We start from the raw sequence: 18,329 nt of genomic DNA on the forward strand, positions 1-18,329 counted from the left end.
GCTCCTGGGCGAAGGCAGCGGGAGCGGGCAGGCACAAGGTGGGATCAGGAGCGAGTGGGGCTGTGGAGGAGCCTGGGATCGTGGTAACTTATCCGTCCCTCGGCGTCGTGGACCGGGCCCCGCCGGTGGGTCTCGCTGGCGCTGGATGGTGGGGTGATGCTGGGGCGGGATCAGCAATACACCGGCTGCGCGACGGGAGACACCCGAGGCGGCTGGCCGTGTCCCAGAGAGCTCCCGCGGGGCCGCACGATGGCACGAGTGTGGGACGCGTCCCAGCTGGTGCTCGGTTGGCTGCCACCTGCCTCGCAGGTGCCGAGGGAGACTGACAGGGACACGGCCCCGCAGGTCCCACCCTGTGGGGCAGCACCTGGGCCGCCTCCTTCGGTGGCGCAGCCTCGGGGGCGAGGGGCTGGAGGCATCTCGTGGGGCTGGTCTGGGTGGTCCGACAGCCGTGAAGGACTTTGATGCACCCGGACGGGACGGGACAGGAGAGTCTCCCCGCAGGTGTGTGCTTGCGGGAGAAGGGGTGAGCGTCAGCAAGGCAAAAGTCTCCATATTTCGTTGTTTCTCCACCTCTTGGAATTCTTTTTTGGTAACGATTTACAGGGAAAGGCTTTGGGTTTCCTGTGCTGAGAAGTCGTCATCGTCTGCTTTGAGAGATGTTTCTCCTGCTGTTCGGCAGTGACAGGCTCTCAGGTTAACTCCCCTGTGGCATTTAAAATGCACATCTGTGTTTTTCCACCACACCAGAAAACTAGCACACTGTCTGAACCTTGTCCCTTCTTCAGAGTACTGCTGCGATGCTCAGGCCCTGACAATAAATACTTCAAAAATGTTTTAAAAAACCCAAACCAACAAACCACAACTGTTTGAACATTGCTGACCCATTAATTTGTTTAGCATTTTTAATTTTTATTTTGTTCCTGGAAAATTTGGAATGACAACAGAATGCCTTGGCCTTACTGTTGTTCATTCCTTCCATTTAATTGTACAATTAAACACTCTTAATCAAAGTGTTCTGGTTTCACCACTGGTGGTGGTGGGAGTCTGTGTAGTAGCCTGTGTTTTGGCTTCAGATAAGAAGTGTCAAATCAGAAAAAAATGGAATCTAAGAGGTGAGTGGGGGTCGTGTTTCTTGTAGAGATCACCTTAAGGAAGAAAAGAGGGGAGGAAACACAAAAGAGTAAGACAAAAATAAATCTACAGAATGCTGTTGAAGAACATGAGTTGTAGTGATTCTTTGCATTGGTCTACCAAAAATCTGTCTGTGCTTTTTGGACAGGTTTTTTTTTTTTTTTTTTCCCTTAGAATTTTTGTTGATGTTAACTGGAGTTTTTTATACAAACTTGATAAAATAGGATGAACACCAGTAACACCAAAACCATTTGGATTTACATGTGGTTTTCTCATCTTAAGTCTTCTTCTGATAGAAATTTTTAGACCCAGGAGACAGCCTGGTTTTTAGTGTTTTTTATGGGTGAATTTTTGTGGGATTTTGGGTTTTTTGGTTTTTTTTTTGTTTATTATATTTTAGTTAGCTTTTTTTTTTTTTTTTTTTTTTTTTTTTTAAATTCAAAGCTGATAGTACTTTAAAGCTACAGCACTTTTCTCTTCCCAACACTGCAGGTAAAAAACATATGAATCCAATGATTAGCACTCTATCAGTTGGCTTTTGTAGTAAAGTTGTTGCCCTACTGTTCCTCCAAAGTGAGACAATGTAAATTACTTGCATGCTTACTGTGCTCCAGGGTTACACTTTGCAGAAAGTCCCCTATTACTGTGCTGCTGCTTGATTATCTTGGTGGTGTTAAGCAGTGGTACCTTAATTCGTAGTGTGTGGTTAGTAACTCTGCACAGACAAACGGTGGGCTTGGCCCAAGCAAGATCCTCTGACAAGGAGGAGCTGCTCCCTGGAGAATCGCAGGAGAAGATAATTTGCTTCTTGTTTAACCATTTCTGTGTTTGCCTTTTCTTTTTTTCCCCTCCATTTCCTCTTTTTGCACAATTCAGTATCACCTAAAAAATGCAGCACTCTTTAAGGCTGGGGGTTTTTTTTGTTCTATTTCTTTTTTGGTCTGTGTCTTCCCCATTGCTTTGGTAAAGCTGATGTCTGACAGTGCTGTGTGCAGTCTCTGAAACTGCATCTAATCATAAAGACCCTGCTGTTGGTGTTAATTTTATCAAGGTATTGGCAGATTGGCATTTTCACACTTGTAACAGAGGCAAGCTGTGTTCCAGGTGGAGTTTTATCTATTCTTTTTGTCCACCTCACATACATCAGTATTCCTTTCTGCTCTGAGTATTTTCAAGACTGGCTGTACACTCGAGGGGGAAAAAGTTAGAAGCAAACTGATGCAGAAACTGCCTGGTTAGTCTGGATATTTAGATAGTGATTCAAATGAAATGAGATCAGCAGTGGACTTTCCCCTTCCTCAGGGGAAGCAAGCCAATTTAATTTTTTTACATGGTTATTACTGGTAGCGAAGCTATTCCTACTCAGAAGAATTTGTTACATTTTTTAAAAAATAAAAACCCACGTCTCTCCTTATTTGTCCTGCAGCTCAAGGTATTGCTTGTGAAATTATAATTATGCTTTGCTCTTTATTTATTTAATAAAGACTTTGTAGTCTGCTGCTTCTATAACTGTTACAAGATCGTGGTGAGAATAGAAATGAAGAAATTTTTGGACAGTTCTACAATAGACTTCTGGAGTCTTAGGGATACATTCCAAATCAGTCCACTTGTAGCTCAAGTGAAAATATACTATCCCTCTAAAATAACTTGTGCAAAGACAGGCTTGTAGAAGAGTATCTCCCATCTGATGTGCTTGAGGCAAGAGTATAATGGATCCCCTTGGGAGAAATCCTGTTTATAGCCTTGGTAGACTGAAAATGAAATATGTTTCCAGTTGGAGAATTAACTGTTAGGCTTTTGGGTTAGGACATGTCATGCATTTGCAATTTGCACAGTATAGGAAGGTGCTTCTCTTCTGAGTTGCCAGTAGAGAGGCCAGGTCTTGCTGCTGCTCTCCTGCTCTTCCTAAGTTTCCTGACACTGCAGTGCCTGTGAGGGAAGCCTGGCTTTCCCTTATTGTAAAGAACTTGTTGCCTGTACTTTGCCTCTCCTGTTTCCCATAGATAGAAAAGATGAATGGTCTTTACTAAAGAGCTGCGATTTACAAGGCAGAATTGCCAAGCACTGGAGTGCTAAATTGAAGTATCTCTGTTCTTGTTCTTACTCTGAGATTCTGGACCAGCATTGTCTTCACTGCACTCCCGGCTGTGCATTTGTACGCCCATAAATGAGATTTCCCTATGGGTCCATCTCAAAAGGGACATGTCGGCGTGTTTGAGGGGTGACAAGGTTGCTGTTACTGAATGGCTATTCCAGCAATTCACTTCTCTTAACTTTTGCAAGCTCTCATGTGATGTGTGTTGGGGATCCAGCTGAGAAAATGGAGCTTGGCATGTCTGACCAGGCTTCCTTTGCAGCTGCTCTGTGTGAGGTGTAATGGATACTGAGGCTGGCTCATGCCCAATGCCATATTTTGCTGTTTTTTTCTTGAATTTCTGCAGTTGTCTAGACCATTTGATACCTTAAAGTACCACTTACTCTTAAACTTTAATTAATGTGCTTGATTTATGAAGTATGAGAAAGACTTATAAGTGATTGGTATTCAATAAACAAGTCTATTAGTAGATTATGCAGCAGTCATTAAATTCATTGCACTAGAAACTGTGTGTTAGTAGTCAGATGCAATAGGGTACATACCACTACTTTTACCAGTCAGTGAGAAGGAAGGATCAGTGGATACATTTATCTTCCCACAAGAAGATTGTTTGTCTTCCCAGGTAAAAAAGCATGCTGGAAAGGAATTGCATGCTCTAGAAGCAGACTTTACTGTTTGGGTGCTCTTTAAAATGTGTACGTTGCTAAGTTTTGCATGTAGTACTGTTCAAATAATATATTTTAAAAGGTTGCCTGTTTTTGTGAACAAAAATTCAAAGCCACTTTCCATCACTTAAAAGCAATGGAAAAATATAATCCCTGTGAGATCCTAATTTGTCCCTTTTTGCCTGAAGCCTTTAATACTCATTGTCTATATCTTTCAAAGAGCTCCTGAACTCAGTTTTGTTTCAGCTAAATATTGAGCTCATAAAGTGATTCATGTTGTGCTGTCCTCAAAGGGAGCAAACTGCTGAGGAGCTTTTTTCTTCCCATGGGAGAGGTGGATGGAAGCGTGGCAGCTACCCTGCGTGGTCCTGCCATTGCTGCCCTGCCTTTGTGCTTCCATGTGCTGCAGGAGCACCTCCTTTGGTGCTCTGTCCTTTGTTAGGCATTTTTCCTCTCCTTCAGGACTAGGTAGTGCACCCAAAAACATGAGTCACTTTTATTTGGCTGCAAGAGAATGCTAGCATCCCTGGGTTAGGAGAGTTGTCCCTATCTTTGAGCTTAAGGACTAGGGCAGTTTACAGAGTATCACAGCAGCATGGTCCCAGGTTAGGAATGGGTGTTCACAGAATTTTGGGACATTCCTTCTTCCTAAGCACGTTGTGTGGGGGTGCAGAGCAGAAGAGTTACAAGCACTAGAGAGCATGTTTCCTGTTCTAGGATTCAGCTTACTGCTTGATGTGGGGCAGGAAGACTTTATAGCACAAAGGTGGGGAGTCTGAGAGTCATGCCTAACTAATCCAGCAATGAAGACTAGTGAGAAAGCATTTTCTTGCTATTGTTAAAGCTTGGTGTCACCAAGGAGTGCTGCTTGTACAGGAAGAAAGGAAAAAAGGATGTTGGCTGGTATCTAAAATCAATGCTCAGCGATTTCCCTATCACATCTGCTTGGGTTCACAGCCCTGAAGTTTTTGAAGGCATCTTGCATTGCGCCTCTTGAAGAATCCTAAAGGAAAGGTGGGGGCCAGGCCCATGTCTTTGTCCTGTGAGAGGACCATGGTCACACCTGACCAGGTGCAGAAAGCCTACTGTAGCTGCATCTCCCACTTCCGTGGGCTGAAGCCAGTTGTCTGCTGTCAGTGTTGCACGTGTCCGCAGCCAAGCTGCGCCAGTTCTGGAATCCAGTTCTTCAGAGCACCCCAGTGACTGGGAGGTGTCTTGGTATTCCTTGTTCAATGGCTTTGAATAGGGGTTTCCTACAAAGTAGTGTGCAGTGTTTGTAGACAGGTGTGTATTTTACCTAAAAAGCAGTGTGTGGATACCAAATTTGGTACCTTACCTCCCTGTGGCATCTTTGCCCTTGGATGTGTTGTGCTAGTCCTGGAATCATGCTGAGGTAGACACATTTGAAAAGTCAATGTGCTTCTGGAGTTTGCTGCAGGATATGACCTAGTTGTCCTGACTGCTGATCACAGGTGGCACTTTTCACATCATCTTACAGCCATGACATAAAGCTATTTAGCTTCAATCTTGTTTTCTGCCCTGACAAGCAACTTTGTTTCCGCTTCTTCCTGGTTGATGCATCTTCTCAGAGGAATTTTCATCATTGCAGGGGTTAGTCAAAGGAGGTGGGTGGAGTTTTTAAAAATTGCTGAGAAAGGCTTATACATGCCATCATGACATCTTTTACTTGCTTAGGCTCTTGATTACTCTCTTTTGCAGATAGTACTGGTGCCCTATAGTGTGCATCTGAGGGGACAAAATACCTGGAAGGTGAGGGGGGTTTTCAGTTCTGTGACTGTGTTTCATCATGAGTACAAGGCAGCCCAAGTGTGGGTTGCTGCCAAAGGCAGATTTGTTTCCAGGCAGTTGTCTGTCTGTCTTGCTGGAGGACTGCCTTGATTAAAGCTGCTTAAGCTGTTTGTGAAACTGCAGCCTAAGAGTCTAGTGTTCTTAGAAGCCCAAGAGATCTCTGGATGATGTCTGGAAAATATTAAGAAGAGTCTTAATGTTTCTGGACAATTTTTGATGAGAGGCCATAGGGCCACTGTGGTAAGGTTTCATCAGGAAGATGCTTGGTGCTCATTCTCTATCAGCTCTAGCAAAAGCAGATGTTTTACTGTAATAAACCTTAAAAAGCATCTTTCCAGGTGTTTGTGAGAGAAGCACAGAATCACCTATGCTTTTCTTCTTGATAGATAAAACTTTGTTCTGCTTTGCTACTCTGAGTTGGTAAGTTATGGCATCTATTCCCTTTATCCCCTTGAGATGTGGTTGTATCTGGACCTAGAGGCTGAAATGACAATTAGGACCCAATTTGCTGTGTGATACGAACTGGTGTGTAAAATACAGTGGCATTTGTTACGAGAGCCCTCATGCTGTCTGGATGAGACCTTCTCCCCAAATTCAGTGGTGGCAGGACATCCTTGTGTCACTGGGTGTATGGTGGGGTGTGAGATGTTTCAGTGAGCCATCCTGCCGATCCCTGAAGCAAATGGCTCCTTCCTTCTCATTCAACTCCTCTTCCCCCCGTGGGGGGCTCTGCTGCTCTTTTCCACCTTGCTGGGGCAAACCTCATCCATTCCTGCTTTAACCCACAAGTGCTGAGGTTCTGGCCCTGTGCTGGGAGGCAACTTGAGGGTCTGTGGAGAGAGGAGGGGAGATTTAATTGAGTTTTTATGACGATGTTTGAGCTGCTTAGTGAGAGAAGGCTTGAAGTTAATGACAGGCATGTTTTCCAAAGATCCTCTGCATGTGTGTTTAGGTAAAATAAACACTGCTAAATAAGCTGTGCCACAACTCTGGGGTTTAATAGGCCTCCTGTCTGATACCAGAATACAAATAAATAATGCCTTTGACTGTTTTAGTTGATAGACTTGCTGGGCCTTTGACCAAGCAATTGCATCTCGAAATGCACTTCTTCAGGAGCTAAAACATGAAGTGATGTTTAGTTAAAAAAAAGCAACACAACAAAAACAAACAACCTGTAGGGTGTCCCAGGGGGTGATGATTGACTTCAGCTTTTATTAATTCATCTGCAGTGCATTTGCTGGAGCTTTTATGGTTTAATTGAGGTTAAGAGGTTGGAATCTGTGGTAAACAAAGGAATGGCATATGGGCAGTCTGAAATTGTGTATGTTCAAGTAAGAGCATTCCTTCTGGTCAGTTGTTTTCATTGAGCAGTTACTCCTGACTCACAACTTAAAAAAAAAAAAAAAAAAGTAAAGGTGTAAACATGCATTGCTAGCAAGTTAATGATTCATTATGTTTTATCACATCCTAACATACCTCTAAAGAAGAGAAGGTTGAGCTGGGTTTGTGTTTGACCTCCCCCTTCAGATTAAGGACGTTTTTTCTTTAACCCCTTACCTGTCGTGAGAGGGTCCAGAAGCTTATTTGTTTTGAATCCTAAGAAGAAAAACACCTTCTCTTCTGCCTTTCTCAACTTCCCTGTTCCGAGGGTCCACAGCTGTTATCTTAAAAATTCAAATGGAAAAAGCAGGTGTGGGGAAAAACTCTCCAGAAACTTTTTATTGTACAGGCTATGGGGAAGTGGGAGTCAGTTTCTTCAGCTGTCCAAAGGAATCTGTGTGCATGTGTTTGTGTTTTATGGTAACTTTTTTTGCCCTACTTTCAGTTCCATTTGTAGCCCCATGAATCTCTTCACTGGTTGTAATATTCCCTTGTGAGAGGGAACGTGTAGTAGCCATTGCAGCCATTTGACAATTAAGATAAGTTCATACTGGAGGTCTTTATGCTGTTGATAAAGTTTATGGCATGAATTACATCAGCTGGCAATAATAGTGGTGACCTGTTGCCCTCAAGTCATTCTGTAGACATCTGTAATTTATATAGAGCTGTTAATAGTGTGTAGTCTGGACCCTAAGAGAGCATGTCAGTATAATTATTTCAATAATATATATAATTCAATAATATATTTTCAACTATTATATAATTGTTCTGAAATAATACTTTAATAACCCCCTTGTCTGCATTTTTAAAACGTTCTTCTGTCGTATAAGGAATGCTCTACATAACTTGAATCAAAAATTGCTTTATTAAGAAGCATTGTATATGGTGGTTTGGGGAAGGTGCTGCATGGAACAGCTTCTGCATTTGCAAGAGGACACTCCTGGATCTATCTTGTATTTGCTTTAAAAAATAATTTTTAAAAAGCTTGAGTATGGAGTTGAAAGGAGAGGGATAAATCGAAGTTTTATTTGCTGTACTCTACATTATTGTTTGCTTTTCCCATCTCCCACACAAGAATTTGACTCTGCCAAAATTTTCTCCTGAACCAGGACAAACATAATTTTAACACAAAATGCTTTTAAAACTTACTTGTAGTGCACATGCAGGCATGTACATGCACGTATGTGTATTAGCATAACATGGCCTGCTTCCCTGCTGCTTGTGATCCCTCATCTTTTATGCGTTGTGGAGGGTAAGGAAAAGCCCATAGCTCCCTTCACAGACTGTGCCCTGAAGGTGGGCTGGGCTGTGGGTGGTGGGAGAGGGTGGCACTGCCAGAACCAGTGCATTGGGCTGCCCTTGCTGGGGTCTGCACCTCTCCCTGGGTGTGTGGGGACTTTGGGGACAGGCATCAGCCAGCAGCACCTCTGTTGCTGTGCTGCAGGTGAGTGCTCAGGTGTTGCTGGTAGAAGGGAGTCAACCCCTTTATTCAGGGCAGCTGGGGGTCGACTTACATCAAAACTGGTATGGGGATGGAGTGGACCCCACAGTTGGTATCTTGCTGGTTGAGGTCTCTGCTGGCATTGATACCTAACCAACCTCGAGGAGCCTTTCCCCTTCCTGATGGATTCATCAAGTGCCACAGGATACTTCCTGAGAGGAATGCTGAGAGCATTGTAGAGGAGAGGACTATCCATAAAATGGTACAAGTTGCTGAGGAAACTGTCTAACCTGGCTGTAAAGTCAAGATGATGTTGGCTACTCCGCATTTGGCTGCAAAGAAAACTTCCATCTCTTATTTCTGTTAATATCTGAACTTCAGCTGTAAGATGCTTGCGCAGCCTGTGCTCAGTACTTGAGAGAAGGGCAGTGCTTACCTCACAAAAGGTGTTATACAGTGGCTCAGCCTTTTGAGTTTGTGTTCCACCTCCTCCTTTGAGTTGAGGTGTAGAGGATTTCAGGCAGTGGTTTCCCAGGGCGTAGGGATGGAGTGAGGGGGAGGACAGCACAGATGAAGTCTTCTGCACTGACATGTGCCTGTTGACAGCCCATTGAAATCTCTGCTTTGGGAGTGAGCGAGGTGCCTGGCTGAAGGATGGGGCGCTCCCCCGTGTCACGTGTTTTCAGGCAATGGCCCAAGGTGCCACCTGCCTTATCGCTTATACGAGTCTGGAAACCTTGAGTTATTGAAACCTCCCTGGTATGTTATTCCAGGGAGACCTCATTGCTTTATGGCCCTCTCATGGGACTTTAAGCTGTTTAAAAGGTTGATGCTGCCTGATTCGTGCTGTGATGCTGGTGGAAACATTGACTGGCCCTGGAAAATGGATGACTGTTGGGAGTGGTTTTGTTTTTAAACATCTCATCACATGCATGCTGTGAGCTGCTCCCAGTGCCAAGAGAAGCACAGCACTGATGCTCTCGCCTTTTCAACAGGTACATGGGATGAAGGGAGCCTGACACCTGTCTGGAGAAGAGACCCCAGCCCCTGTGGAGCTGCCCACCATGAGCAGGACACTGCTGGCAGGCAGGATGCAGCCAGAGATCCGGAGCGTCTGCGTCTTCCTGCCCACCCGTGAGCAGCTCAGCCTGGCCGTTGGGGTGAGTGGCCAGGAGGTCGCTGCATTGCAGCCACGGTTCAGTTTTGTTAGCTCCCTTTGTTCTCCCAAAAGCCTGGTGCTGGTCTGCTGACCGAAAGGCTATTAGCCAGCTTAGGGTAATTGGTGCTCCATTTTCTAATTGGGCAGCTTCAGCTCATTCGCAGAGTGCCTTAGAAGTCAAGTCTGTGTTTGTAGGGTGGGGGTCTCCTCTGCTCTTTTTCTGTTGTTATTTACATTTTATTATCTCTGAATGGTTTTGCTGCTCGTAATAATCCAACAATTTTTTAAAAACTGAACCTGAAATACCTTGATTACTTAGCAAGTGTACCCAACATATGACTGTTTACTCTTGTAAAGAGTCCAGCTATCCCTGGTTTTGACAGCCTGCAGATCCCTTCAAAGAGTCTAAGGCAAACAGCCATTGAGGGTGGGGTTTTTTCCCTCCTCTTGAGTACTCGTACACACAAAAAATCGAGGCAAGTTGCTTCATTTCTTTGATTGCTGCCTCGAATGTCTCAAAGTGAGCATGAATGGCAGCAGGGCCAGCTCAGCTGGCAGCCCAGGGTGGCATGGTGTCAGCACGGTGCCTCTTGGTGCAATGCTGGCTGCTCCTTGAACTTGTGAGAAACTGAGCTTGACAAGAGGCACTTGGCGTTCAGAGGACCAGCGAGTTTCAAAGATAAGTGCTCTCTTGTGAATGTGTGCATGCACTCGTGTGGGCTGGGGAGATTTGGCTTTGTTTTGGGTAGGTCTTTTTCCCCTGCTTTGGGATGAGGAGGGGGAGAAGACAGTTGAGGTGAACTGTTATTTTAAGTACTTGATTGAAGCTGTGGCTTTTGAAACTATGCGTGCTAATCTTCAAAATCCGTGTCGGAATTTTCCTACCTGCTGTGTGTAAGTGTGGCGTCCTTAACTGAAACAGCCTCAAGGGCTGGATGGAATAAAGCTTTAGCAGAAAAATCTGGGACGCTCTGCTTCTAGGTTACTGGTTCAAACCCAGCCCATCCACTGCCCCAGAAGCCTTCTGCAATCTGCTGGCTTTTGTGCAAGGCAGAAAACGATGATTTAATTAAGTTCTTGGCAGCAGGTGTACAGGCCTGGGTAATGGTCTGTTGCAGCTGACCCTAAATCTCACTTTCTTATAGCTCTTATCAGGAAGGCTAAAGATGGGAGATAGCAGAGCCAGCCGGCCATGGGGAAGGTGCAGGAGGGCAGTGCATCAGCAGGGCTGACACTGTCACTGCTCCTCGCTGTGCCTGTGCTTGAATGGAGCATGCAGCTGTTCCTTCACCACTGGGTCATGCTCCGGTAAAGCATGAAAACCTGCAGTTTATCGTAAAATAAATTTGGGGTGAGAAAAATTCTTGAGTCCAGCCATAAACATGACACTGCCAAGTCCACCACTAAACCAGGTTCCTAAATGGTACATCTGCATGTCTTTTTTAATACTTCTAAAATATTTAGTCAGCATAAGAAGTGGCCTTTTGCACTGATCACTGACAGGGACAAAGTGCTGTATCTCTTCCTGTTCCTCTGTCCCAGCCTGCTGCCCCTCCAAAAAGCTGGGGTGCCTTGTGCATCACTACATTGTCCTGCAGAGGAATCCTCCCCAGCATCTCTTTGTATTCCTTTTAAAGACATTAGCCCATGTCATTTCTGATACCATTTTCTTTCTGTGTCTGGGAAATTGGGAAAGTATGTACTTGGAGATGCCTTCATGAAAGGGAATAGCTGCCCGGGCCAAAACATGAGACCTCAATATTCAGTTGTGTCCTAATTGCATAGAGAGTGAAACATGACCTGTTACAGCTGGGCAAGTCACCAGAAACAGCTTTTCATTTGGCTTCTGACTTTACCACAACACTCATTCAAAACAGCAACAAAAATTAAGATTTCACAGCTGGAGAGATCTTTCTTTTTTAAAGAAACATCAAGGCAATTTTCTAGTGATGTTGGTAGAACCCAAATGTAATTAGCACAACCACAGATGATACTTTGTGCATTTATTAGAATAATAATGCCACTACTAAAGATTTCCAAAGCCTTTTAACCTCTTCAGTGTGGAATGCAAATACTAAACAAGCTTGCAGCTCAGTGAGGTAGGTAGAGAATGGTTATCTTTCCAGCAGAATAAATTATAGATCCTTCCCATGATAAGCACAGTGTTTATGCAGGTAAGTCCTCCCTCTCCCCTCCCATATAAATTCCACCCTTCCAGATAAGAGTTTACCTATATGTGTTTTATGTGGTCACATATAGATTGAAGCTTGCTCTTTAAAATATATTTCTCTTACACCATTCACAGATAGTGCTGTTGAAAAGGGAAGAGCAGGAGCCATTTTAAATTCTCTTCCCCCACAATCAAGTATCTCTTAATTAGCTTTGATGTCTACCTTTCTGAATGTACAGTGAATCTGGGGGGGTGGTGAGGAATAAAACTGCCTTCTTGGGACCGACTGTGAACATGAGGAGAAGCAGAGCTATGAGGGGAACTAGGGTGTGCTGCAGCTCACCAGCTGCTCTGAGGGAGGGCAAGGCAAAGTGGGAGAAATTTTTGGAGTGGAGGTAGTCTGGTGAGGTCCTGTGGGTTGGTGAATGGCAAGCATAGGTCTGAAGTCTTTCAGTTGTTCTGTGAACAGGAGAGCTGATGTTTCAAAGCATATGTACTAAGAAAAATAGATATAGGTAACTAATGCACGTGAATATCTGTACACAGAATGACCTTGGAGTAGCAGTTACCCTCTGAAAACTTGCACTTGATTTCACTTTGGACTAAATTTCACATGTAAGGAAGCCCTGAGCCCGACATGGGGCAAAGCTGAGTATCAGTGGAAGGAATGAGTCATAACATTTCTGAGATCAGTCTTGGCACAGGAACCATATGCATAGGGAGGAAAGTCCAAAGATGAAAAATGCAAAGGGAAGTATTGGTTGCTTCGAGCGGAGGGGAAAGTAGGAGGAGAGAACAGCAGTTGCAAGTGTAATTGTTGTAAGTTGTAAGGTATTGCATAGCCTTTAGGGCTGGGAGTAGAACTTGATACAGAAGGGAAGTGCCAAGAGGAGAATGGACAAGGTAGTAGTAACATACCTGTTGTGCAAGAACTCTGCCTAAATCACTGTTTAGAGCTATGTGCCACAAAACTGTCACTTGAAGTGCTCATTTCCCTAGAATTAAGTATCTTAAAGCAGGTTTTTCTTTCCTTAGGTATGAAAGCTTGCCACTTAGAAAATTTATCTCATTGTGTAGCATTTACAGGTAGTCCTGTGCTGCCAGTTACTCTTGTAAATGCCCATAACCATTCTGGCTAGAGGTAGGTCACATCTTTCTTAGCAAATCCTTCCCAGCTAGGAGAACATGCTCAGAGCTTGCTTCTTTGGCAAAGGAGATTGCTCTGTGCCCAACTTTACCTTCCAAATGTGTGTTCTGGGTGTCTGACCAAACACTGCATCTAGGTGTGAGACTGAAAGGGTGCAGTCTCACACAGAGACTCATAATTATAAGACCCAGATGTGGTTTTGGGTCTTATCAGAACTGTGCACTACCTCCTCCCTGCTCAAAGCTTACACGTGTTTGCATTGGTGTAGTGCAGGCTTCAGAGCTCCTGATAAAACAGTAGTGACTGTCTGGCTACTGATGCCTTGTCAAGTAGAAGAAAATGAGTACTTAAATGACCTCCTGTTCCCCATTGTCCATGTCTAGTGACATGGTACAGCCTGGGGCAGGGAGGCAAGTGCAAGCCAGTTTCTGGGGTGTGTGGCATACCTACACTAAAGGAGCTTTAAAAATTAGGAGGGTGATTGGTTTGTAGGAGAGTTGAACAGTCGACTTCTGCCCTGTGATCTTTGTTGCTCAGTAGAGAGCACTGCACTATACCCCTGCAGGCAGCTGCTCCTGGCACTGCTAATCTGTATTGTCCACCAGTGGGGTAACGAAATTCCAAGGTCCTGGCCCATTTTGCAGCTGCAGCTGGCTGCACTACGGCCTGAGCTGAGGTTGTTTGTGCCAGTGCTGTTCTGTTCTCCCCATCTGCTCTTTCTCTGAACTCCTTTCCCCATGCCTCTGTGGGCTGGGGGATTTCTGTATTTGCCTTGGGTTGTCTGTCAGTACTCCTGGGATGGTGCAGTGGGACAGGGGGAAATGAGGCTATGGATTGGGGGGATGTTTGGTGGGGGAATCTTCCTATCATAGTACACATCCAGGTCTGCACATGCAGTTAACCAGAACCGTGCTCCTTCTGGGGCAGTCTGTGCATTACAGGAGGCAGGGATATCGGAAAGCCTCAGTGTGCAGGGAAACAGGCAAGGTCTTACAGGCTTTTGGCTGCAGCTGCCAAAGATGAAGATGTCAGTAGCTGTGTGACTAGAAGTCAGCAGGAGACAGAACAAGTTCTTCTGTGTGGGGTACAGAAAAACCATATCTCTAACCTATGAGCTACTCAGTCTTGTGTTTGTTTGGGTACCTTTGTTCCTGGTTCTCCTGAATGAAAACTTCTGGTTTTGTGGTTTTTTTTCTTTTCTCAAAAAAAAAAAAAAAAAAAAAAAAAAAAAAAAAAAAAAATCTGCAAGAGAGCAGTATTTTAATTCCTGTAAATATTAATGATTACTATTCTATGATAATAGCAATAATACCGAAAACAAAGCTTGTTCTCTGGTGTGGTTGTGGTTGGGTATTTTGTACCCAAAAATGTATTGGCCTGCAACTCTTCTTTAGAACTCTTCTTTAGAAGAGTTGCTCCATCCAGGTGCGTGAGCCATCTGTAATGTTGGATTGGTTGTGTCTTTCAGGTCAAAGCCACTGGACAGGAGCTCTTTCAGCAAGTTTGTGATTTAGTGAAGATTAAAGAGCCTCACTTCTTTGGCCTCAGCATTGTTAAAAGTAAGCAAACTCAATGCACGAGCAAGTGACTTGGCAAACATCCACAGACCCACTTGTGTATTTACAGTGTGTGCATATATACACAGTGGCTGTGCCTGCGGGGGGAATTTGATTGTAATAAGGTCACAAAGTATGTAGATTATGCAGAGCCTTCCCAGAGCTCTTTTGATCTTTGGTATGTGGGCAGACAAACTGAGTAAAGGGGGGGCTTTTGTTCTCCACCTTTGTTCTTGGATTCCACCTCTTTGTGAGGCTTTTTTTTCTCTCCTGTAGTGGGAGTTGCTAGTCAACATATTTGTTACTATATTCAAAACTATAGGTATCGAACAGGAGTTGGATTTTAAAAGGATTTTGGGGCTGAAATTGTTACTTATCATCTGAAGTCATATGTGAAGAATGTGACACTGGGGAGGAAACTCAAATGATTGTAAGGGACTGAATGCATGCATGGAACACGTTGGGTTTTGAAATATCACTTTATTCAAAACTTCTAGTCCCTGAGTTAAAGTCCAGTTCGCTTGGTCCTATGGCCAGAAAATGATGTTAAGATGATGCCTTAAAGAAGCAAATTGATATGAGAGATCGCATTTCTGGTATGGTATAAGCATTGACATTCCCTCCCACACCTCAGCTCTTAGTAATTAGAAATGGATCTGTCATCTTGTTTATCTTGCCTCCCCACATTTCCAAAAGCCCTGAAAGACTTGTCTCTCCTCCAAAAACTTTTCTCAATTATGTTATTTACTACTGCAATTCTAGATATTTCATTGAAATGACAGTAGTCTTTTATAAGTCCTTCCAAATAAGGTTTCTTTTGCCTCTTTATAAATATGTAGGATAAAATAAGGTGTTTTTTCTAAGTTTGTCTCATTTTCTTTATGCTCTCATTCTGTAAGAACTACTTTTTTGAGTGCAGTGTTCAAACTGAAAGGAACATAAGCTTTTTATCTCCATAAGGTTTGTAGAGTGTCTGAGAGATTCCTTAAACCTAATATAGCTGTGCTTTAAAACAGCAGAGTTTTTTAATGTGAGCAGACTTAAATGCTCTTACCTTTTTTCACAAATCATCTGTGTTTCTGAATCCTCTCCTTTGTGACATTTTTTAACACCAGGTTTTGCTTATTCCACTTGCAGGACATCTTGGCTGAAATTGGAACTCTTGTCCTCTCCTGTAAGACAGGGCAATTTCATTCCTATTTGCTTTGAATTCTTCTCCTGTTTCTTTCACTTTTTCCCCCCCTTCACATGTTTTTTGTTTCATATTTTCCATACCCTGCTTTTTCCTTCCCTCACACCTTTTCTGTGTAGCAGTTTTCTTCACCCTGTCAAGCACATGGTTTCTGGTCCCAAAATACCCTGTAGTGGCAGATACCTTTCAACCTGTTGGAAATGCATTGTAACCACTGCATCCCAAAGAGCATAACAAAGCTGTTCTGACCAGACTTTAGAGTATATTGTCCACAGCTTTAAGTGGAAACAGCCTTCTCACTTCATGAAACTATTCTTCCTTCTTATCGCAGCTAATTATTCAAGAAAGCTCTTAAAAAGTCAAGGAAAAGAGTTACAAGAGTCCAGTAGCCTGAATTAACATCTTGTTTGTTTGTTTCAGGTGCTAGTTATTTGCTTTCCTGAAAGGAAATACTTTTTCTGTTCCACAACTTGGTTTCTCTCTGCCTTGTTTTGGTCAACAGACTGCTGATCATCTCCCTTTCTGCCTGTGGCAGCTAAGGTCTTGCCTCTATAGCGAGTGTAGCACTGAGTCTGGCATTTGGAAGTTGCCTTTAAGGTATTGCCTGCTTCTCAGGGATTTTTGACTTCAACAACAAGCTATCATCTCAAAAAAGGGAAGTGGCCAGGTACTGGGGAGGCCTGGGTAAATGTTGCATTCCCAGGGTTGCCTTTTTCATTCCTAGGGTTGCCAGCACCTGTGGGGGCTTAAGTTGACTGCCTTGGCTGAGTAGCAAGTCAGTGTACATCCCACAGAGGCTGTGAAGGGGGGAGGCATAGGCCTGGTCTCTCAGGAAAAGCTGAGCTAGGTATCCTAAAAATGGAGAGGAAGCATCTACATTTTTGAACAAGGCAATCCTCTCCTTCATCATGCTTTCTGTGCTGCAACTTCAAGAAGACATTTTTTAAAAAAACAGCCACCCTGTTTTAGTAATGATATCTTTCCTGGTTTCTTAATCTGTATTTATTTTTGGCAGTCTGATACTGCCACATGCAAAACAAGGTATTCTAATCCACCTGCATCCATTACTTTGCTGCTAATTTGTCAACAAAACCCTGACTGTCAGCATTAGCAAGAGAATGAAAATTAAAGGATTTCTACAGAACTGGAGCCAATCACACTGCATGGATTATCTGGATTAGGAGCCCATTTGACCTGCAGACATTGTACAGATACACTAATGCTCAGTTGGTCTCATAGAAAGTATGTGTGTGAGGGGGAGAGGTTGGGGTCCTTAATCATAAACAGAAGTTTAACCCCTAAGTGTGGCAAAAAGGGAAACGGGACCATAAAGCACCATGCAAGCTGCAAACCATGAATGCTGTAGGATCTAAGCTGCAGGTCTTGGAGCGAGTTTCCCAGCATTTGATGCCTAAATATATTGCCCTCTCTTCTGGATGTTGCAGATGCTGAGGGCAAGCTTCAGGATTAAGGGTAACAGTAATAGTGCCAGGATGGAATTTTTCATCCCTTCTGCTCTTGAACTGTTTTTTATTCTCAAGAGGAAAACCGCTTCTATCTAATATATCTGAGGAGAAAAAAACTTGTATCTGTAAGAAGTTGATCACTTTGAAAATTGGGTTCAGGAATGTGCTTTAATGGGAGGTCCTACAAACTTTGGGACATGTTGCTCTTCTAGTTTTGTCATGGATCAGCAGGCAGGCTATACCTTGTGTGCTCCTGCTGCTGAAGTGCTTGGTTTTTAATTTTTTTTTTTTATTTTTTTTATTTTTTTTTTTTTTTTTTACTTGCAGTTTGCTCAGTGAAAGATCCTGTGACCCTGCCAGGTTCCATAGGCTTCAGCACCAGAGTCTTATATGACAAATCCTCCTGTGGGTTCAACCTTATCTAGTGCCCTGAGGGATGTTTCCCTCTTGTTATCGGAAAGTGTGTGCAGCGACACATTCAGTCTTCTAAAACAAAACGGAATGTCAGCAGACAAAGAACAGCCAAACTTCCTTTGTTGTTACAGCCCAGATCCCTTCGATCCCGAGTTTTGAGTGATGCCTTTCTAGGAGCAAACCTTGCTTGACCTAAGCAGATGGAAGCCTTCAATTGGGAAGGAGCAAGACTGCAGCTCCTATACCCTGCCACTGTCTCTGTGTCCTCTTATGCATTTGTCAGGCTGGCTTTCTTACGAAACCAAATCCCTTTGCTTCAGCTCCCTTGCCTCAAGGATAATACTCTGTTTTTTAAAGCTAATGGCTGTTCACCTTGCCAGGCCCAGCACATGCTTCCCAGCACATGCTTACCAAGGAGCTCAGTGATTAACTCTTCTGCATCTGTATATCCTCCAGTACTGAAGTTCATGGACAGAATATTCTAACAGGTTATCTTTAGATCACACGAGTGTCTCTTATAGCAAAGGGTTTCTTAGGAGACAAATAACAAAAGTTTTCTGAAATACCTTATGATGATTTCTACACACCAGTCCTTCCTCACTCTCCATGCTTCTTGCCTGCCCTCTCTTAAATCTACTTGCATAGTTGAATGTCCTTTATTAATTTCTCGTGTATTCTAACCTAAGGTACAACTCTATTAC

General features: G+C 43.6%; 1 protein-coding gene across 2 annotated transcripts in view; it reads left to right on the forward strand.

Moving 5' to 3' along the window:
* Nucleotides 1–9,588: 9,588 nt before the first annotated feature.
* Nucleotides 9,589–18,329, forward strand: part of FRMD1 (FERM domain containing 1) — a 30,951-nt gene continuing 22,210 nt past the window's right edge. For both annotated transcript variants that reach the window (XM_053974546.1, XM_053974547.1), the window contains exons 1-2: nucleotides 9,589–9,684; nucleotides 14,469–14,559. In XM_053974546.1, coding sequence (XP_053830521.1) covers nucleotides 9,589–9,684; nucleotides 14,469–14,559 — 187 coding nt within the window. The remainder of the gene's footprint in view (nucleotides 9,685–14,468; nucleotides 14,560–18,329) is intronic.

The sequence above is a fragment of the Vidua macroura genome, chromosome 3 (assembly GCF_024509145.1).
Source record: "Vidua macroura isolate BioBank_ID:100142 chromosome 3, ASM2450914v1, whole genome shotgun sequence".
Lineage (NCBI taxonomy): Eukaryota > Metazoa > Chordata > Aves > Passeriformes > Viduidae > Vidua > Vidua macroura.